General features: G+C 41.8%; 1 protein-coding gene across 6 annotated transcripts in view; it reads left to right on the forward strand.

Moving 5' to 3' along the window:
- CACNB2 (calcium voltage-gated channel auxiliary subunit beta 2) overlaps positions 1–23,202 on the forward strand; it is a 383,493-nt gene that overhangs the window by 254,449 nt on the left and 105,842 nt on the right. For all 6 annotated transcript variants that reach the window (XM_049626865.1, XM_049626866.1, XM_049626867.1 and 3 more), the window contains one exon: positions 220–339. In XM_049626865.1, the coding sequence (XP_049482822.1) occupies positions 220–339 (120 nt within the window). The remainder of the gene's footprint in view (positions 1–219; positions 340–23,202) is intronic.

Genomic DNA, 23,202 nt, shown 5'->3' on the forward strand with positions numbered 1-23,202 from the left:
TGGGAAGGAATGGTCACTTGGTAGGCACAGCTCACCGAGGGAACGGTCTGCAAACCAGAGCATGATTTTTCTCGATGGTTTGCCACAAAATGGATTCTTTTTTCCTCTTTTCAGGAATGTATGGCATCATCTAGGAAGCTAACTGCTGTGTCAATGAGACTTTTCCAATGCAAACATCATAGATGGAATCTATTTTAAAATGCAAATTTCTCTCTCAAGGGTTCGGCAGACTCCTACACCAGCCGTCCGTCCGACTCAGATGTTTCTTTGGAGGAAGATCGGGAGGCGGTACGCAGGGAAGCAGAGCGACAGGCCCAGGCCCAGCTGGAAAAAGCAAAGGTAAAACCATTTCTCCCTTGCCAAGCTCTTTCTTGGCCGCTTGTGCTGGGTCTGTGATGGGCCACCTGTGGAAGTTTCGTTCGAAGCCGATGGTTGGTCTTTTACGGCACTTCATTGGTTTTCAAGAAGTACCAGAAATGGAGTGTGTTGGATTGATTTCCTTGATAGGAAAAGGAAGTGTGATGTATGAGAGTGGCCTTGGCTTTTCCGTTGTGTTGTAATCGAAGCAACTTGTTTCTGTGGGCGGATAGTTGATGGAGGCACTCAAAAAAGGATCCCCAAATCTACAAAGAGGAAAACCTGCTTCTAATCACAAAGTGATTGTAACTTCATTATTTCGGTAAACCATTTCTCTGTTCAGGAAAAGCACTTTCCTCAGGGCAATTGTATATTTTCTTAGACTGGAATGGTCTTTTCCCCAAATTTTACTGCATAGGTGTTTTGTGATAACATTTTCTTATATTTAACAAAGGGATTGCATTCTGCTTTTCAAAAATAAAGCAATAAAGGATTTTATGGGTTCAACGTGTTCCTTCCTTTGGAACATGTTCTCCTCCATTCTAATAACAAAGTGTGTATATGTGGAAAGGGGAACTGGAAATCAGATATAAAATCTGTAAGTACAGTATTTAGCCACGAGGATGGTGCATTTCATTTCACGCATGGCAATGATTTGAAATCTTTTTTCCCGTGGAGCCATTCAAATGCCAGCAATTTCTAAAGCATAGATTGTTGTTCAAAGTTACGGTATCTTGGCTTGTGTGACACTTGGTAACTTTTAAATGAACACCTTTCACGCAGTCGTTCCTTTTTGGGTTTGGTTTTGGGTTTTTTTTTTTTTTTTTTTTTTTTTTTTTTTGAAAAAAAATTGCTTTGCCAAAAAGAATTAGGTACTGTGTTGATCTTGCTAAAAAAACAATCAAGGGTGGCACGAGGCACTTTGGCTGGCTGCTTCATCTCTGAGAGGAGTAAAATCTCCGTGTGTTGCTATGGGAATTGTGGCTTGGAGATTCTGGCTGGAATGCACGGACGGTCCTTATGTAATATTCATGGCCTCTCGCACAGCTGCCATAGTCGTTTACAGAGCAACTGCCAGGAGGCCTTGACTTTTAAAAAGCAGTCTTTCCATACATCAAAACGGTGTTCTCACCTCAGCTGGCAGGGAGGTCATTTCCAGATCTGACACCATCTTGACCGCAAGACGGGTCCTGCACAGCAGGAACAGGTTGCTGATGAAGCAAGGCGTGGGCCTGGTTTGCTGTCGGCTCTTCTGCTCAACCAGACTTCACCGTTTAAAACCTGATGATGCCGCAGTACAGGTGAACTTGGAGGACATCAGGCCAAGTGAAATGAGCCAGTCACAGAACGGCGAGCCCTGGGTGGCTCTGCTTACACGAGGCATCTAAAGCCCGACTCCCAGGAGCAGAGCCTAGAATGATGGTTGCCAGGGGCTGGGAGGAGGAAGTGGGCAGTTGCTAACCAACAGACCTAAAGCTGCAATTAGGCAAGATGAATAAATTCTAAATTTTTTCTTAATGTTTATTTTTTTGAAGGAGAGAGAGACACAGTATGAGTTGGGGGGTGGGGGGCGAGGGTGGGCAGAGAGAGAGGGAGACGCAGAATCCGAAGCGAGTTCCGGGCTCTGAGCTGTCAGCACAGAGCCTGATGTGGGGCTCAAACTCACAAACCACGAGATCATGACCTGAGCTGAAGTCGGACGCTCGACCGACTGAGCCACCCAGGTGCCCCAAGATGAATAATTCCAGAGATCTGTTGTATGACATTGTGCCCGGAGTTATCAGTCCTGTACTTTGCACCTCATAGGTTAAAAGGTAGGGTAGATCTCTTGTGAAATTTCTTACATACATACATATATATATATACTTATATATATATATGTGTATATATATCTTATATGCATATATATATATATATATATATAATTAAGTACTGGAGAAGATTAAACAGTGAATGTATGGCTAGCAAAGTTAATTGCCACAAGTTTGCCATGTAGCTAATATATGTTGAGTTTGAGAATCTGAATTCTTTATTCTATATTTTGCACCAGGGTACAAAGAAAAGTCTTGGGGGAGGGGGGAGGCGGGGAATAACAGTTTGTGTTCCAGAAATAAGAGTGTTGTATTTGCACTAATTTATTCATGTGATTTTCACATACCAAAATTAAACGGTTTTCCAGATTAGTGTCACATCAGCATACAACCCTGTGTCTTGTAGGTTTGGTTTTTAAAGTCTTCAGTTACATGCTTGGGGCGTTTTTGTCCATGACTGTGTTTCCGAAGCCCTCCATTAGGGGAGCCTGGGTGGCTCTGTCAGTTAAGCGATCGGCTTCTGCTCAGGTCATGATCTCACGGTCCGTGAGTTCGAGCCCCAGGTCAGGCTCTGTGCTGACAGCTTAGAGCCTGGAGCCTGCTTCGGATTCTGTGTCTCCCCATCTCTTGGCCCCTCCCCTGCTCATTCTCTGTCTCTCTCTGTCTCTCAATAATAATAAATGTTAAAAAAAAAATTTTTTTTTTAAGTATTCCATTATGTGATACAGCTGCGTAGAACTGTTAAATTTATCTTTTAACCAGCCTGGACCAAAATGTTCATCCCAGACCAAACCAGGTTCAAGTTACTTGTCATACAGACTAAAAAGTTGATTGTTGCGAATGACTTAGAAGATGAGAGGAAAATGAAAGGAATTTAAAACAAAGGCAAAACAGTTGAAAGACTGTTTCCTGTGTTTAATGAAAGTTTATTTCCATCCATGTTTCTTCCTTAAAATTCGGTCAATATCTTGAACCTTTGATGTATTCAAACGAGTGAGACACTAGGATGAGGAAGAATAGGAGTATGTTCTGAAAGAACATGGAAGGACTAGGATTTAAGTGTACTTTATGTGAAAATCATGGTTCGGTAAGTCTGGTTTATTCCTGAAGAATGGATGAGGAACAGGGATGGGAGAGGCCTTATTCATTAGCTTATGTTTATCTGTTCCCCTTTCACTGTCCCTTCCTTTATGTCAGTACGACTTTTCCAGCCCTTTTATATTTTTTATGTAGTCATTTAATTTTTAAGTTTATTTTGAGAGAAAGAGCTCATGCACAGGTACACGCGAGCAGCAGAGGGGCAGAGAGAGAGAGAGAGAGAGAGAGAGAGAGAGAGAGAGAGAGAGAATCCTAAGCCGGCTCTGGACTGTCAACAACGAGCCCCGCGCTGGGCTCGAACTCACGGACCATGGGGTCAAGACCTGAGCCGAAATCAAGAGTCGGATGTTTAACGGACTGAGCCACCCAGGTGCCCCTGTGGGCCCTTCTGTAAAATGAAGCCTTCAAGCTTAAAAATACATGAATTCATCATTTAATTTTAGATAGTTGAAAACACATTGCACATCCATTCTGGAAGAATCGAAAGCTTTGCACATTTCTGTTGTAACCATCATAGCATCTCTCTCTCAAACGGGAAGACTTTCTCAGTGGGTGCTGTATCTCACTGCTCCCGCAGATCACATGCAGTAAGGCTGTGCAAATGTCTGGAATAAACCTCAGCAGTATTTCAGATCCTGGCCCTCTTTAAATATGAACTACATGATCCTTAATTGCCTTTAAGAGCAGGTCTATAAAATAAGGTGATTGCCAAGTACGAGAAATGAGAGACGCTGCCTTTTGAAATTAAGTGACCTATAAAAGTTTCTATAACCAGGCACTCTGTGCTTCCAGTGAAAGTCAGTACTTTTCCCTCCTACTTTGCTATGGTTTCTCTTAAAATAGTAAACTCTACAGTGAACAAATTATGTATTAATTTTGAGGCACAGAAAAATCAGCTGACATGACCTTGTGTTTGTAGCTTGGGGTTTTCCTCCTAAATGCATGTTTCAGTCCTTTTCGGTTTTTATCCTGCTTTGCAAGTCTTGCCTTATTGAAGCTGGTGCCCTTTGATTTTTGCCTTTATTCTCATGCTGATCTTTTTGAAAAGACAGCTTTATTGAGGTGTAATTCGCTCATCTGAAGTCTACAATTCGGTGGGTTTTAGTTTGTGCACAGAGGTGTGCAACCATCATCACAATCGATTTTAGATATTCACTGCTCCTTAAAGAAATTCCGTGTTCTGGGGCGCCTGGGTGGCTCCGTCGGTTAAGCGGCCGACTTCGGCTCAGGTCATGATCTCGCGGTCCGTGAGTTCGAGCCCCGCGTCGGGCTCTGTGCTGACAGCTCAGAGCCTGGAGCCTGGTTCGGATTCTGTGTCTCCCTCTCTCTGACCCTCCCCCGTTCATGCTCTGTCTCTCTCTCTCTCTCAAAAATAAATAAACATTAAAAAAAAGTTAAAAAGAAATCCCGTGTTCTAAGTTAGCACTCCCTACTCTGTCTCTCCAACTCCCTCAGCCTTGGGCAACTACTATCCAACTTGGTGACTCTTGATCTGTGAATCTGGGTGTTGCATATAAATGGAATCATGAAGTAGGCTATCTGTTGTGACTGACTACCTTCGCTTAGTGATGTTTTCTTCCTTTCTTTTTTTAATGTTTATTTTTGAGAGCGCCAAATGGGGGAGGGGCAGAGAGACAGGGAGACTGAGGATCTAAGCAGGCTAGGTTCTTACAGCAGCGAGCCTGATGTAGGGCTCGAACTCACGAACCGTGAGATGACGATGACCTGAGCTTAAGTTGGATGCCCAACTGACTGAGCCACCAGGTGCCTCGGTAATGTCTTCAGTGTTCATCATGCTATATCGTGTGTCCGTACCTCATTCCTTTTTATTGCCCAGTAATATTCCATTCATTGTATGTGTATATTACATTTTATTTACCCATTTATCACTGGTGGACATCTGGGTTGTTTCCACTTTTCGCTCTTGTGGATAATGCTATTGTGATCATTCACCTACAAGTTTTTTGCACGAACATATGTTTTTGTTTCTTGTACATATATATCTGGGAGTGAAGTTCCTGGGTCACATGACCATCTTTTTAAAGTGAAAGAATAACTTTTTTCTTGTCCCCCTTACTCCCCAGAGCTGATCCCTTCTGCTGTATATGCAGATACTCTGAGTTAGGAAGTCTGGATGTGGAAAGGACTGGAACAGAGACGAAACAGGTTCAGTGCAGTATTCTCAGCAGAATGGATTAACATGAAATTTTAAGTTGACTGTTCTCTCAACAGTGAATGTCTACTTATTAAGGAAATTGTACGGGGCACAGTTGGTGACTACACGGGATGTAGAGCCACAGAGAAGCTTCACTTTTTTGACATCTTGCCAACCTGAAAACGTCTTTATTCTAGCCTCACATTGAATTAATAGTTCAGTGAGGTATAATATTCAGGTATGATGAATCTTCTCTTTTGGGAATTTTGAAGACCTTAGTTTGTTGTTTCTGCCTTCCAGCACGTTTGATATGCTCACCGGTGTCATTTGGGTTTTGAGGGTTTTGTTTTTTTAATTTTCTGCAATACATAGAACTGATCGGCCTTTGGTATTTGGAGATTTTGCATTGGCGTGGCTTTCGTTGATCACACCCAGCTTCTCCTATGAATGTTCTTTGTGAAGGACTTGTCACTTCAGTTCCGGGAAGCGACCAATTTTTATGTGGTCATTTTTTCCACTGTATATTCTTCTTTTTCGTGTTCTCTAGTTTGTCAGATGTTTGACTGGACCTTTCTTCTGATTTTTTTTTCCCCTCTGTCTCCCAGTCTTTTGGTTTTACTGAGTCTTTCACCACTTATCTTCAAACCCATCTACTGAGGTTTTTGTAGTTGAACATTTCTAATTCCCAAGAGGTTTCTTCTCCGCTCCCTTTTTATAGTTGGCTGTTCTTACCCCATGGCTGTAAGATTTTCTCTTATATCCCATATGCTATTAATTTTAATTTTTCTATATGTCAGTGCCCTTCAGACTTTTAAAATTTGGTATTATTTTTTACATACTGGAGACTTTCTTCCAAGATTTGCTTTTTGACGGTCTATACATAATTAAGAGCAAGACCTTGTAAAGCTCCCTGGAAGCTCTAAGTGCAATGGCAATGGTTTTTGTTGATATTTTGTAGGTGTAGAGGGGAGGGAGTGCCTTTCATTCCGTCTGGTCCGTGTTCCTAGCCCGGAGTCTCTAGCCTTTTGGTGTTTTATGTTCTGTCTCCACTTTGTTAATTGCCACTATCATTTTTTTTCTTTTTTTTATTTTAGAGAGCCTGCATACAAGCAGGGGAGAGGGGCAGAGGGAGAGAGAGAGACAGAGACACAGTCTGTTTTTTTCAATTTGTTTAAACATTTATTCATTTTTGAGAGACAGACTGTGAGTGGGGGAAGGGCAGAGAGAGGGAGACACAGAATGGGAAGCAGGCTCCAGGCTCCGAGCTGTCAGCACAGAGCCTGATGCGGGGCTCGAACCCACCATCTGTGAGATCATGACCTGAGCAGATGTTCCATCAGCTGAGCCACTCAGGCACCCTGAGACAGAGAGAATCTTAAGCAGGCTCCATGCTCAGCACGGAATCCAACACGGGTTCCATCCCAGGACCCTGGGATCATGACCTGAGCCAAAATCAAGAGTTGGAAGCCCCAGGGACTGCCCAGGCTCCCTACCACGATCCTTTTCTCTAGTCTGCATTTTCGTCAACTCTGATTTCCTGTTCTATCTGCAGATTTATACTTTCTCGAAAAAAAATATTTTTAGGAAGAAGCATATGTTCATTTGACCATGTTTTATTCCCTCATATTCATCAGTAAACATACTTTATATAAAAGAGAAAAAGTGTTTCTCATATTGCCTTAGTCTGTAAATGCCTTAGGCATTGGGAGAATCGGACCCAATTGGAAATATTCCCCGAACTAGCCTTTTCAGAAGAAAGAAGAAACATGACTGTGTTTATTCACCTTCAACCTGAAGATGACCTTTCAATTTCAAAAATATTAAACATTTTTTAGTGGTATTTATTAATTTTGAGAGCGAGAGAGAGACCACGTGAGTGGAGGAAGGGCAGAGAGAAAGAGGGAGAGAGAGTTCCAAGCAGGCTCCACACTGCCAGCACAGAGCCCCACGTGGGGCTTGAACCCATGTAACTGTGAGATCATGACCCGAGCCGAAACCAAGAGTCAGACGCTTAACCAACTGAGCCACCCAAGTACCCTGAAAATATTCTTAAAAATGTGTCTGATTGAGTAAATTCTGTGGGAAGTAGGAGAGAAGTCTATGCATTTGCCTATATTGCATACTTTCTTAAACCTACAGGATAGACTGATGGAGAGAATCCAAAGAACACGTGACAGGTATTAGACTAGAAAGGTACTCCTGGAGGCGGGGGGGGGGGGGGGACATGGTTAATTGGTGAAAATCCAGCAGAGAGATCTCCTCATAGGAAACAAAAATATGGCAGACTTTCTTAGGAAAGTATTTGAGGCTAAAATTGTTTTCCCATCACTGATCTCAATGCCGTCTTTTAATTTTTGCATTGAAAAATTGTCAACTCTCCTTTGCTCGTAGCAGTCACCTTCCAAACAAAGCTAGTTAACTGGCTAACTATGTCCAATCTCCAGCAGCGTGGGCTAGTTTATTGTCCCAATACACGTTGGCTTACATTGCCTTTTTTTTCTACCTGTAAGAAATCAAAAAGTGCATGTGAGCCCCTGACCCCATTTCAGGCTTCTCCATTAACTCGTAAGTGTGACTGGATGGGTGTGGCCCTGTACCCTGGTGCTGTAATTCTGCCCATCTCCAATGGTAGGTGACAACGACAATAGTAATAACAGCAATGACAACATTTCCTGCAGGATTACTGCTCATGGTAGCCGATTTGAAAGACACGAAAGGGAAAGCAAAGCTGTGTGTCTTGAGAGCATTTTGAAGTACTTTTGAGCAGTTAGGATCACGAAGTACGTATAGAATTGGTTCCTGGACAGCCCTTTATGTCAGAAAAATCCTCCCGTGTTCTCCCAGTTGGCTTTTGCCATGGAACAAACTGCTCTCAGTAGCTTAAAGTCACCACCAGTTTTACTTGGGCCCCATTCTCTTCTGTGTGATCACCGGCCAGCTGACAGGTTGGCTGGTGACCAGGCGACTGGGAGGGCCTCCTGCATGTGTCTTCAGGTTGACCGCTGTCCGTGTGGGGGTCTCCTTCTTTTCTAGATGGTCTCTCATCCCTCAGCAGGCTGGTTAGCTCTGTCTCATGCTTGCTTGAGGGTTACAAGCACACCAAGAGACACCAAGTCCCAGTGGGCGATATTCGTGTCTCTTCTCGAGTCCTGTTTGCTAGGGTCCTGTTGGTGAAAGCAAGCCATGTAACTAAGCTCAGAATCAGTGTGCAAGGGAACTACTAAGGACATGGATCCAGCTGGTGAATTGTTGTGGCCATTTTCTTTTCTTTTCTTTCTTTTTTTTTAAATTCATGTGTTTATCTTGAGAGAGAGAGGGAGGGAGAACCTGAGCAGGGGAGGGGCAGAGAGAGAGGGAGAGAGAACCCCAGGCAGTCTCCTTGGCCCCTGCGCAGAGCCCGTTGCGGGGCCTGAACCCACGAAGTGTGAGAGGCGAGATCAAGAGTCGGATGCTTAATCAACTGAGCCGCGTACGCGCCCCCTCATGTGGTCATTTTCTGTGAAGAGCCTGCCCTGCCATTTTGTCTCCCTTCCCGTCTTGGAAAAAGAAATCTCTCCATACCTTTTTTTTTTTTTTAAATGTTTATTTATCTTGAGAGAGAGGGAGAGCACTTGTGCACAAGAGGGGGAGGGGCAGAGAGAGAGAGGGAGAGAATATCCTAAGCAGGTCCCATGCTCATCATAGAGCCCAATGTGGGGCTCAATCTCACGACCATGAGATCATGACCTGAGCCGAAACCAAGAGTCAGAGGCTCAACCAAGTGAGCCACCCAGGCGCCCCTTTCCACACCTTTTAAAACAAACAACTGCCAGGCACCTGGGTGGCTCAATCATTAAGCATCTGACTTCAGCTCAGGTCATGATCTCACAGTTCATGAGTTCGAGTTCCACATTGGATGAGCACGAGCCCCAATTCAGGTGAGCCTTGCTTCTCTCTCTGCCTCCCTCTCTCTCTCCCTCCCTCTCTGTTTCTCTGCCCCTTGCTCACTTGTGCCCTCTCTCTCAAAATAAAATAAAATAAAATAAAATAAAATAAAATAAAATAAACATCCATCTTCCCTCACATCCCATCTCTCCATTCCTGTTAGTGCCAACCTTAATTTCACCAGGTTTCACCCCCCCTGTTTCCATTTCTTTTCCTTCTTCCCCACCTCTTTGAAACTCATTTCTGTCTCTTGTCTTTCCACTGATAGTGACAGAAAATCTCCTGGGACTTTCTAATCAAGCCAGTTGACTTTTTCTTCCGTGTACCCTTGACTTCTCTGGAAGCCTCCCTTGTCCCCCCCCGCCGTATCACCGTCGTCTTTTAGCTTTTGACTGTGACACAAGTCTATTTCTGCTACCTCTCTGGTTGATCCTTTTCAGCCTCTTGGGCTGCTGCTTTTTGTTCCCTCCCCTGAAGTATGGAAGTCCGTCCAGCCACATGCTCAGACCTTGACCTTCTGGCGTGCCCTTGGTTTTCCCACTGATGGGCTCCTCAGGAGCTGCTGCACGGGCAAAGGGGTGCCCTGCGATGTGTTCTGTGCACTCCTTTGGGATTCAGCCAGAGCAGCTCGTTCCATTCATGTGACATAGTGGGACTCCCATGTATGTCTTACTCTGAATATAGAGCTTCACCTCGACACCGAGTTTTAAACCGTGGCTACCTTCCACTCACTGTCTTGTACTTCCCACGGCTTCCACTTTTTGTCCGCAGCTCTGCCCCAGCCTCTCTCCCTAGCGTTAGTAATGTCACGCCGTCTTCTCTTTGGTGTCCCTATCAGTTCTGCCCCGCCACCCCCATGTAAAATGGCGCTCCCATTTTTTCTCTCAAACCCTCTCTTCTCTGAGCTTTCCAACCTCTGTCAATGTGAGCTTCGTCCTCCTAAGTGAAGCCTTAGTGCCCGGATGGCAAATCTTTAACATAAAGTGTCAGATAGGAAGTATTTCGGGTGCCTCGGGTCTCGTGGTCTCTGTCGCATCCTGTCAACTCAGAGAAACCTGGATTCGCATTCCATCTCTGCCGTGGACTGGCCGCCGGACCTTTTGCTAAGTTCCGTGTGAAGCTTATTTGTAACTCCAGTGACAATCGCGTGGGCTGGTGCGTGCCACGCCCAGGGTTCCCAGTCGGGTCTGGGTTGGGCACAGACGAGGTACACATGGCGCCTGCCATCCAGCCCAGTGTCCAGTGGGGAGTTTGTATTAGAAGTTACGAAACCGCTCTTGCCATTTCTCTTGAGTTGCGTCAGGTCACCATACGCTGTTTGGTGACTACTGCATTCAGAATTTATTTAAATTTATGTTAGTTAACATGCAGTGTAGTATCAGTTTCACGAGTAGAGCCCAATGATTCATCACTTGCATACACACTGAGTGCTCATCCCAGCAAGTGTCCTCCTTAATGCCCATCGCCCGTTTTTTTTTTTCAAAAAATTTTTAACGTTTATTTATTTTTTGAGAGACAGAGACAGAGTGTGAGCAGGGGAGGGGCAGAGAGAGAGAGGAAGACGCAGGATCTGAAGCAGGCTCCAGGCTCCGAGCTGTCAGCACAGAGCCCAATGTGGGGCTCGAACTCGTCAACTGCGAGATCATGACCTGAGCCGAAGTCAGACGCTCAACCGACTGAGCCACCCACGCGCCCCATTGCCCATTTAACCCATCCCCCCACTCAGCTCCCTTCCAGAAACCCTCAGTTTGTTCTCTGTATTCAAGTTATTAGTTTCTAGCTCAGTGGTGAGGGCTGTATGGCAGATCAGTAGGTCCAGTGGCTGCAGACCTGAGTAGGAAGTGATGGGCATTTACTCCCTCACATCTTCTTCACAGCATCTCATCGCATCTGGTCAGATTGTGTCCCATCCATCCCCACGATTGAGGCTCATGTCCTGTCTCCTGAACTAGACTTTGAGCCCCTTGAGAGTAAAGGTGTTCTCCGTGCTTCATCTCACTGGTACAGATTCCTGCCTCAGTTACCAAGAGCTACTCTCTCATGTCTTCTCTTGCTCTTCTCATGTCTTCTCTTCTGAGTAACATCTGAGTATTTTAGGAATGAAATTACACATTGTTCTGCATTTCCATATGGTTCGATTATCTTGGCAATTTACCTATGAGAAGGGGTAAGAGTTGCATGTTTTGAAGATAACCTGGTATTCTATCTAATTCAACTCTCTTACGGTGTATTTATGGTTTTATTCATGGAAGTTCTAGAGAGCCCCCATTTAAAACCACAGTCTTATGCAAGAATCCATATAAGGACTGTTAACATAATACAGACTTCTGGCTCTTTCAGAGCCATAAATGGCTTGGGATGGATTATAAACTTTGCAGCTCAAGCTTTTTTTTTTTTTCTTAGAGAGCTGTAACTGAACATCTTTGTTGTATCGTTATAAACAGAGCCATAAATACATGATTCTTCTCTGTTTTCTCTACCCAGTTTGAATGGGGAACAACACAAAGACTTTTTACACCCCGTTTAAAGTCATCCTTTCCCTGCTCTTCCGTTTTGCCCCCACCAACAGCTAAATGAAAGATGTTGGAAACTGTGAAACAGGAGAATGTATTCAATTAGCAAACATTTAATAAGTGATTTTGCTGCTGAGTTAGGAGCTGAAGAAGGGAAATCAAAGATGTGTTAGATGCCGTTTCTCCCTCAAGAAATGCATGTTGTAATGATGATGCCAGACATGTGTGTCACTGGGAATAATGTGTTAAGTGTTAAACTAGCAGCAGTGGGTGGGGGTGGGGGGCTGGAAGACCCCAAGGAGGGCAGTTGGGATTATAGATTCCTCCACTGTTAGTTAGGCGAATGTCTCTTTGAGGGCACAGACTTTGCTAACCTGCACCATGCATTTTTTTTTAATTAGAGCAGGGACAGAGAGAGAGAGAGAGAGAGAGAGAGAGAGAGAGAATCTAAAGCAGTCTCCATGCTTAGCACAGAGTGCGATGCAGGGGCTCAATCTCATGACCCTGGGATCACAACCTGAACCAAAATCAAGAGTAGGTGCTCAACCGACTGAGCCACCCAGGCGCCCCACAACATGCATTTTTAAGGCTAGCAAGATTGACTGGTAAACGAGGGGCCCGATAAAGGCTGATATTTTGGTTTAATTTTGTTTATATCCCACTTACTTCCAATTCACCTTGAACTAACCCTCTTCATCATTTTGAAATGTACATTTCAGTAGTGTTAACTATGTTCACACTGTTCTAGAACAGGTCTGTAGAATGTTTTCATCTTGCAGAACTGAAATTGTATTCCTCCTAAACAACGGCTCCCTATCCCCCCTCCCCCCAGCCCTTGTCAGCCACCATTCAACTGTATATTTCCATGATTTTGGCTACTCTAGGTAGCTCATATCAATGGAATCATACAGTGCTTGTCCTTTTGTGACCAGCTTATTTTACTCAACATAATGTCCTCAAGGTTCATCCATGTTGTAGCATATGACAGAATTTTCTTTTCTTTTCTTTTTTTTAAAGCTGAATAACATTCCATTGTATAGATATACCATATTTTCTTTATCCATTCATCTGTCAATAGATATTTGGGCGGCTTCCACCTCTTGGCTATTGTGAATAAAGCTGTACTGTTGTTTTGGGGTTTTTTTGTTTTATCTTGGATTTTTTTTAACGGTCTTGTGAAGCTCTTCTGTCAGCAAGTAGTAATTAAAGCTTGTGTTGTACAGTGTCTCAGTGTTGAGCTTTCCAGTGTATTTTACATTGCTTGGTCCTTTGCCCCTACTGAGTGAGGGCGGGAAAGCAGATACAGTTACCCCATTTTACGAATGAGGAAATTGATGTGATATTGAAGGATCTTGCCCAAGGTCACTGAAGTCGTAAGTGGCAGAATGAGGACAAAAACCTAGGCTTTTGGTAGGATTCTCTTCTGTACTTTCACCTGGTCAGGGAGCACCTCGTGGAAAGATGTAAACCAAGAATGTACTAATGTTGCCTTTTTGTTTCATGATCTGGAAGGATTAAAGGACTACCTTTTTTTTTCTTTAATGACAAAAGCGAAAAAAAAAAAAAGAAGAAGAAGGAGGAGGAGGAAAGGTAACTAGGTAACTAGTACAACAGTTTTACGAGTAAAAACACCACTTCTGTTGTTTTTGTCTTTGTTTTTGGCTGTGGCGTCACATAGAACAATTGGAGTTCCCAAACAAAATATTCATCTTTATTCCCACTTTGTAAGTTTTGCTTTATGATCCTTATGCCACTGATTTGGAATGATGTTTACATTTTAACATGATGTGAACAAAAATCTTGAGTTAGAATTTCTTGATGGGGGTGCAGGGTGGCACGGTCAGTTGGGCGTCCAGCTCCTGATTTTGGCTCAGGTCATGATCTGGAGATCGAGCTTGTGTCGGGTTCTGTGCTGACAGCGCAGAGTCAGATTGGGACTCTCTCTCCCTCTCTTTCTGCCCCTCCCCTACTCTCTTTCTCTCTCTCCCTCTCTCTCAAAATAAATAAACAAACTTAAGCAAAAATTCTTGAATCTACTGTGTTGTTAACGGATGAGCTTTCGAGACATATGTGTGATACTGTATTCTTGGTTAAATGGAATGTGCCTGAAAATATTTGAATAGGATCTTCCTATAAAGAAATGGAAAAATAATATCTAGGAAATACATTGTAAGAAGAATATTGAAGAAACAGCTTATGTAGGCCAAGGGAGAACAGATTGAACTTACAATGAAACTATTTGAAAAGAGATTTTGAAAGTGTTGTCTGTTCTACCAAAAAAAAAAAAAAAAAAAACCAAAAAACAGGAACAGTCTAAAAATCATAGCAGCCAAAAATGTAGTTAAATGTTATAATTGACTAGAGAGAGTTGAGAATATGTTGTCAAGAAAGACTAGGAAACTGTCTTAGTGATGGTTTAGAAGAAATTTGTGTGGCTTAGAAAAGTGTTGTTTTTTTAAAAACTAAACCCTGGGGTGCCAGGCTGGCTCAGTGGGTACAGCATCTGACTCTTGATCTCAGGGTCATGAGTTTAAGCCCCATGTTGGGTGTAGAGATAACTTAAAAAAGTAAACAAGGAAGTAAGATTAAAAAAATAGTTGCAAAAACAAAAAAGGCAAAACAAAACCCCGTCTTTAGGAAGGAAGATGTGGGGCACAGTTAGCTGTCGGTTATGTTCTAGTGATTCCCTACTAATAGTTCTCTCTACTGATACATGCAGAAATAATGCCCATTGCTTTAAAAAGAAAAAAAAAATCTTTACAAAGGAAAAAAGTGACCATTCTTGAAGATCTGGGGCTAACACTCTGCTTCCCTACTCTCTCAAGGCTGCGCCAGGAAGAGTATTTGGCAGGTGGTGGGCAAAACTGTAGGCAGTCAAGTCTTCAGGTCTTTTTGCTTTCTGGCTCCATTCCCTGGGATTATTTTTTCTAATGTTTATTTATTTGAGAGAGATAGGCAGAGAGAAGGAGAGAGAGAATCCCAAGCAGGCTTCGTGCTATCAGTGCAGAGCCCGACACAGGGTTCGATCTCACAAACCAGGAGATCGTGACCTGAGCTGAAATCAACAGTCGGAAGCTTAACCGCCTGAGCCACCCAGGCCCCCCCCCCCCCCCCCGCCGGCATTCCATGGATCTTAAACAACTCAACTCTCCCTTTTGTCCTCTGAAAGGAACTTGAGTCATCCTTGAATGAATTATTTATTAGACCACTTTTAATCTGACGTTGGAGTCACCCTATATTCCCTACGGATGACAGTTAAGTTACAAGTTTGTTTACGAGACAACTCAAGTGTCCTACGTTGGCCCAGAATTAAAGCTGACCTTTGACATATGCTACTTGGTCAGTTCTGTGGGTTGAAGTAGCCTGAAGCATGTAATAGGTCTTATAATGGATGTGCACAATGAGTATGGAAATCATTTGGCTAGCTGAGAATGTTCACATGCTACAGGAATAATGCATTCGTTTAACACACTTATGTATGGTAAGCACGATGCTAGAAGATACGAAACGAGTAAGTCTTGCTCCTTGATCTCTAGGAAGTCCATCTAAGAGGACGTTTAAATGTCCTATATGGTAATACATCATGTCACCTTATTCATGTCCTCGCTTTGAAATGAGAGAGAGGGGCGCCTGGATGGCTCAGTCAGTTAAGCGTCCGACACTTGACTTTGGCTTAGGTCATGGTCTCACGGTTTGTGGGTTTGAGCCCTACATCAGGCTCTGCGCTGATGGTGTGGAGCCTGCTTGGGATTCTGTCTCCCTCTTTCTGTCCCTCCCCTACTTGCTTTCTAGCTCTCTCTCAAAATAAATTTAAAAAATAAACTTAAAAAAAAAAAAGAAATAAAATGAGAGGGAGAAGTTGAGCAGACTGAGGCCCGGGTCAGTTCTCACGACTCCTGTGGGCACTAAGGTTTCTGAACCGCTGTGTGTTTCGTGCCCGTCTGACCAGATGTCTCTGAGCTGGCATTTCACATGTGGCAATGGAGTCAGCCTCCAAGTGATCGAAGGTCAGCTAAAGGGTGATAACCCAACCGTAAATAGTTCATTTAAGCTTAACACATTAATAAATGTATTCTCTGGCACTTGTCTTTTGCTATAAAACCAATGTGTTCGTTGAATATGAGTCTAATGCGTGTTTCACCTCTACAGACAGACGTCTTCAGTTTAGGGTATACTTTGACATTTGAGTTTGACTCCATCCAAAGGGATTTGGGTTCCAGAAAATACAAGAGATGAAAAGGATTGATTTAAAAACACAGTCCTAATAACTTAGACCTTAAAATGACCTTCATCGGAATTTCTCCTAAATATGTTAGTTTTCCAACACAGGAACCATTTGTTTCTTATCTTACACTTTTGCTAAATGTCTTGGTAAAATAAAAAAGCAAGATTTTGGTAAAATACAGCATACTTATAATGAAAGAGAGGAGTTTGAATGATGTTTCTTTTTTCCTAAAAGCGTACGTGGGTGTCCAATGTTTTGATCTTAGTTAAAGGTCAGTCACTTCTTGTTAAACTCCAGCCCAAGAAAAACTGTGAACTTGAGTTAGAAAAACAAAACAAAACAAACAAACAAAAATGGGTACCTTATAATCTTGACCCTTGAAATAATTTTTTATATTTCCCTGAAATATGTATGCTGTTTCCTTGGATGAAAAATGTTTATCATAATATTACCAATGTGGAATTCTTTTTTTAAAAGATTTACTTTTTTTGAATAGTGTTTCTTTATGTCTTCTGGATCACAACTGCCTTTGAATATATGATAAAATCCATGAGCCTTCCTGCAGCATGGCTTCTCTTTCCAGGTCTTCATGGGACCTTGGAACAAATGCCTGGTTCCTAAAGGTTTACAAAGTACAAGAAACTTTGTTGAGAACCCAGTGTTGGTGGTCCAGTTAGATACCTCCTGAACTGTGGGATATGGTCCGAAGGATGAGACATGTTTGCCTTTGCTCTGGAAGCTTGAAATTACCACATAAACTCTTCGTGGAGTTTTCCTTTTCGCTATCATGTTTAGTCTAGTGTGGAACCAGAAGTTGGGGAAAGATCCGATACTCTAAATATTTCTATGTGCTATCTGGCTGTTAAGGGTGTTCCAGTTAAAAACGGTTGTCAATGGCTAGCCATTTCAGTGTTTTGTCTTGTTTTCGGATTCTTCAATGACCTGTATGAAAATGGACACAACTGAAAGATTCTTTCAAGTTTAGCAGACAGCAGAAGCTACTTTTTCTGTGGTTGGCCCTGGCCGTGTGCCCGTGTTGGCTCACTGGCCTTTGAGCTTCTGAGCTGCTCTATCTTGTGTCAACTCCCATCAGATATAACCTGCATATGTACTCGTTTATCCTTGCTGAGATTATCTGTGTGATTTGGACACTGACGACGGGCTGTTTGGAGGGGAGCCTGCCCGCAGGTTACAGAACATCAAGGCTACCTGAAGCCTGATTGTTCTTTTCCCCCAGATTAGACAGAAGCTTCCTGCCATTTCTCTGGCTTCTTGGAAAAATAATTGAAATATTAAGTGTTCCCAACAGCAGGACTTGGTCCTGCCCAGAGGTGTAGGGTTCCATTGAGAGGTTCACTATATTCAGCAGCCATGAATGAGCTCTGATCTGACGTGGCTTATTCCTCTGTCCCAATAACCCTCCCTCATCCCTCATCCCCTCCTGCACCTTCTTGCAGTCCTTCTTGCCCCACTGGGCTTTGTTTTCTCCCTAAATGTGTAAACTGGGAGTAACCTGGACTAAGATGGTCCTGTTGACATTTTCAATTTAATTCCTTTGTGGAAGCATAACAAGTATTTGTGGATTGAATGAATTACATGCTGCCAGTGTGATAGGGAATGTGTGAATTGAGCTCTAAACCTTTTGCCATCTGTGTCTTCTATAACTTAACTCTTTTAGGAGGTTATATCTTGTCCCCACAGGGGACATGTGGCCTCGGAGAGAGGATTTAGGGATGTGTAGTTTGTTTCTCTTTCTAGTATAGTAAGTGATATGCAGAATGACTTTTGGTTACTTAGTGCATTTCTTTGGTGAAAATTAAACATTGAATTGTTTGTGCAGTGCGTAGGTGGCAGTTGAGTGTCTGACCCTTGGTTTCGGCTCAGGCCATGATCTCACAGTTCATGAGTTCGAGCCCTGCATTGGGCTCCATGCTGACAGTGTGGAGAATGCTTGGGATTCTCTCCCTTTCCCTCTCTCTCTGCTCCTTCCCTATTCATGTTTTCTGTCTCTCTCAAAATGAACAAATATAAAAAAAAATATTTATGGTAGAGATAACTGAGGAAGTCTTTTCAGAAACTACATTTTGTCAAGTATGGTCCCCCCCTCACCCATGCTGCTGCATAAGGCGTGGGGTGAGGGAACACACTGTAGGAACCACATCTGAACAGAGGTGGTCTTTGCAGGAAAACGGCATGCCCCCACCAAGTGCACAGATTCCTGACTAGCAGGAATTGTTGTTCTCAGTCATAGGCAAGAGTCCATTCCAGCCCGGCTTCTGAGGAGCTGTTCTGTTATGTAAAGATGAGATTATAAATGGGGTTATCTTTTAGAGACATTGAGGTCTATATGTAAAATGCACCTGGTGTGTATTCCACAAACGTATTTCCAGAATTTTTGGTCTTTCTGAAGTTTGATCACTGTCTTCTTTGGAATAATTAGTGAAGAAGAGAGATCATAAAGTAAATGACTCCAACATAAGACATAAAAATGGCTAATGTGTTCCCATGTGTAGATCATTCAGTTTGCTTTTGTATATGGGAATACAGCTGAAGAAGAAAGCTGCAATTCAATGACTTCATGATCATTGGAAAGAGTTTGTCTTCTTGGGTACTGAGAAATATGCCATAATTGAAGATTGGTTAAGTAATAGTAACATTTTTCTGCAGGTGTTGACTATATATTATGCTATAATAGAAGTTTATTAGAAGTAGGATGTCACCTTCTCGATGACCTTTAAAGTAAATTAAATACTGCATATAAAAGATTATTTATAAGAGGTGGAAAACTCGTGCACCCGTGCACCCACGGCCCTGATTAAAGATAGAGAGCATTGCAAATAGCTTTGAAGGCTCCCCTGTTGTCCTTATACATGCCGTCCTCCCTCTCAGAGATTATTGTTAGGCTGAATTTGGTGTTTCTCCTCTCTTCCTTTTCATTCTGAACCATGTATGTTTATATTCCATATAACCTATCCCTATAACCTATTGCGTCGTTTTTGTGTTTGGAGCAGTTATTTAAGTGACATCCTATTAAGATGTCCCTTTGTAACTTGCGTGTTTTGTGTAACAGTACGTTTGCACATTCATCCGTGTTGACTTTAGTCACAGTAATTTGCTCACTAGTACCCATATATGGTAAAAATGCCCACGGGCAGTGGACATTTGAGTTAGTACGTGCAGTGCCGGTGTGGAAAGTCTTATACTTGTCTCTGGGTATACCTGTGCAAAAATTTCTCTGGGATATGCATAAACAACAATAAAGTATGTGTGTTTTTATTTTTACCGGATGGTAGCATCTAGTTTTTAAAGTGGTTGTCTTCATTTATACTCCTGCCATTAGACTGGGAGAGTTCCTTAGTTCCATATTCTCTATAACACTTAATATTATCAGATTTTATTATTTATTTATTTATTGCCAATGTAGCACAGGTGCAGAATTTAAAATCTCATTGTGGTATGATTTGCATTTCCATGATTACTTAGGAAATGGAACACTTTGCATATGTTTATTGACCTTTGTTTTCTTCTTCCGTGCGTGGCTTTGGATTAATTTTCTTTTTTCCTTTAGTTTTTATTATTTTATTGTTGCCTGGCTTTGGATGAATTTTCAATCAAATGGTCTTTTCCTATTAATTTGTAGGAGTACTTTGTATATTATGTATCCACTTGTTGATTATTTTTACTACTGAAAACTTTTAAGGAACTGCCTTTTTAAAAAAATTATTATTTTTTTTTTTTTGGAGGGAGCAAGAGAGAGCTCCTGTGCACGTGGGGGAGGGGCAGAGAGAGAGGAAGAGAGAGCAAATGGCAAGCAAGCCCTGCACTATCAGCCCAGAGCCTGACGCAGGGCTCTGTCTCACAATCTGCGAGCTCACAACTTGACCTGAAATCACGAGTCGGAGACACTTAACGGATGGAGCCACCCAGGTGCCCCTATATTACTGAAAGCTTTTAATCTGTAGCTGCTCTTCTCACATTTTTGTAGCAGTCTTAATTTGAATCAAGCAAGACTTACCATCCCTTCTCTTGCTGTTTGTGCTTTGGAGCCTCGTTTAAGAAATTCTTTCCCACCCTCGGCTTATAAAAAATTCCATCTTTATTTCTAATGGTTTTACAGTTTTTGTCTTTCATATTTAATTCCTTAATCTCTCTGGAATTGGTTTTTGTATATGGAGTGAGATAGAGATCTAATTTTAAGAAATAGCTTGTTGTCTCCCCAGTGGTCTGAAATGCCTGCTCACTTGGAAATCAATATTTTATGTGTGAGTAAGGTCTGTTTCTTGGCCTCTTTTTCCGTGTCAATGTTATGCTACTTAATTACTATAGCTTTAAAATAAATATTGGACCTGTTAACCTCACAGTCTTCTTCAGGAAAGAATTGGCTATTCTTAGACCTTTGTCCTTCATACAAATCTTAGATAACAAGTGTGAAGTTCATCACACACACACACACATACACACACACACAACATTGAAAACAGACAAAAACACAAAAACACTAACATACTCAGGTGAGATTTGGGGTTATATTTAAAAAATTTTTTTTAATCTTTATTTATTTTTGAGAGAGAGAGACAGCCTATGAACAGGGAGGGAGCAGTGAGAGAGGGAGACACAGAATCTGAAGCAGGCTCCAGGCTCTGAGCTGTCAGCAAAGAGCCCAGTGCGGAACTCGAACCCGCAAACTGTAAGATCATGACCTGAGCCGAAGCTGGATGCTCGACCAACTGAGCACCCCGGCGCCCCTGGGGTTATATTTTAATCTGTGGGTCAACGTGGGAGAAAATGCTTTTGTTGTAATCTTAAGTCACCTTATCCATGAATATGAAATATCTCTCCATTAATTTAGTCCTTGAATATTTTGTAATTTTTTCCATAAAGGTCATGCTCATACTTGTTAGATGTGTTCCTTGGTATCTTACATATATATATATATATATATATATATATATATATATATATATATATATATATATATATATATATCTATATCCTCTGTCTTACTTTCTGTCTCTCAAGTTATAATTTCTCTTTGCTGATATAGGAAAATGCAGTTGATTTCGTATGAAAATCTTTACGAGTGTCAATCTTCCTAAATGCTTATTAAATGCTAATACATTTTCTGTAGATGCTTGAGTTTTCTATCAAACCTAGACTCGACAGTTATATCATGTGAATAGTGAAAATTCTATTTCTTCCTCTCCAATCCTTTTAACTTTTCAGTGTATTCTCATCTTACTGCACTGGTTAGACCTTCCATTCAGGTGTTGGGTATCCATGGTTAGAGTAGGCGTCCTGGTCTCTGAATTTTTAAAGACCATGCTTTTATTTTTTATTATATATTTATTTTAACTATTTTATTTTGCTATTTATAATGGATGTGATTTTCTGTAGATATTCTTCATCATGTTAAGAAAGTTTTCTTCTATTTCTAGTTTGCCAGGTTTTAAAAAAAAATCACGTATTGGGGCTCCTGGGTGGCTCAGTCCGTTAAGCATCCAGCTTCTGCTCAGGTCATGATCTTATGGTTTGTGAGTTTGAGCCCCACACTGGCCTTTGTGCTGACAGCTCAGAGCCTGCTTCAGACCCTCTGTCCCCCTCCCCCGCCCTGCCCCTCTCCCTCCCCAACTCACGTGCTCTCTCTCAAAAAGAAATAAACATTTTACTTTTAAAAAATCATGTGTTGATCTTGAATGTTATCAGATGCCTGTTTTTACGTCTTTTAAGATGATCATATGATTTTTTTTCTTTAAATTTCTTATGTGGCATATTAATAGATTTTCTATATTAAACTGACTCTGCACCCTTGGTAAGTAACATTTTCACAATATTCTATCCTTTTTAATATGTGGCTGGATTTTTCTTCCTAAGGTTTTAATTTTTTTTTTTTTTTTTTTTGGAGGTGTTGGATGTGTGGTGTTAACAGAAACTGGCCTTTAATTTCCCCATTTTGTTTCCATGTGGCTTAAGAGTGAACTTTGCTACGCTCATAAAATTTTTATTGTTTGTTTGTTCATTTTGATTTTTTTTTTCTTCCCCTGGAAGAGTTTCTGTTATGTTCTGATTACTTACTCCTTGAAGAGTTTCTAGAACTTACCTGTGGTTTTTTGTTCTTTGGTAGAAAGACTATCTATTTATTTATTTTTAAGCTTAATTCATCCATTTTGAGAGAGAGAAAGTGAGCTTGAGCGCAGGAGGAGGAGGCAGAGAGAAAAGATCCCAAGCAGGCTCCTCCTTGTCAGCAAGGGCCTGAACCTTGGGTTCATGTCCTGAGCCAAAATTGGATGCTTAACCAACTGAGCCACCCAGGCTTCCCCAGGAGGAAAGATTTTTTTTTTTTAATTTTTTGACGTTTATTTATTTTTGAGAGAGACAGACCATGAATGGGGGAGGGGCAGAGAGAGAGGGCGACACAGAATCCGAAACAGGCTCCAGGCCCTGAGCTGTCAGCACACAGCCCGACACGGGGCTCAAACCCATGAGCCGTGAGATCATGACCTGAGCCGAAGTCGGACGCCCAACCGACTGAGCCACCCAGGCGCCCCAGGAAGAAAGATTTTTAAACAATTGATTCAAATTCTTTGGTTATTATAGAACTCTTAAGGCTCTTCACTCCCCTAGTGTCATTTTGGGTATTCTAGCTACCCTTGCTCTTTTTGTTTTTCACCTATATTTTCAGATACTTTAGTCCTAGATTTATTTATAATCGCATTGTCTTTTTAAACGTCTGTAGTATCTATAGTTACATCTTTTTTGCCCCCTGTCAATTTTTTACTTGATCTTTCTCACGGATACTCAACTATTTGTTACGATTTTCAAATAAAGTTTGTAATTTTCTCTACCTCCTCTTTCATTAATTTATTATTTTCTCATCTTTTTTTTTTTTCACGGTCATTTACGTCAGGTTCTTAGCTCTTTATTTCTCCTCCTCTTCTCTGTTAATTGTATTCACTTTTTACATTTCTATTTTTGTATTCCACAAATACTGACTTGTGGCATTTCATTATTGTTCAGTGCGGTTTTCATTTTGATTTCTTACGTGAGCTGTGAGTTATTCATTAATATCTTAATTCCCAAATGCATGCAGGTTGTCTTACTGATGGCATTTCTTGCTCTGTC

The sequence above is a fragment of the Panthera uncia genome, chromosome B4, assembly GCF_023721935.1.
Source record: "Panthera uncia isolate 11264 chromosome B4, Puncia_PCG_1.0, whole genome shotgun sequence".
Lineage (NCBI taxonomy): Eukaryota > Metazoa > Chordata > Mammalia > Carnivora > Felidae > Panthera > Panthera uncia.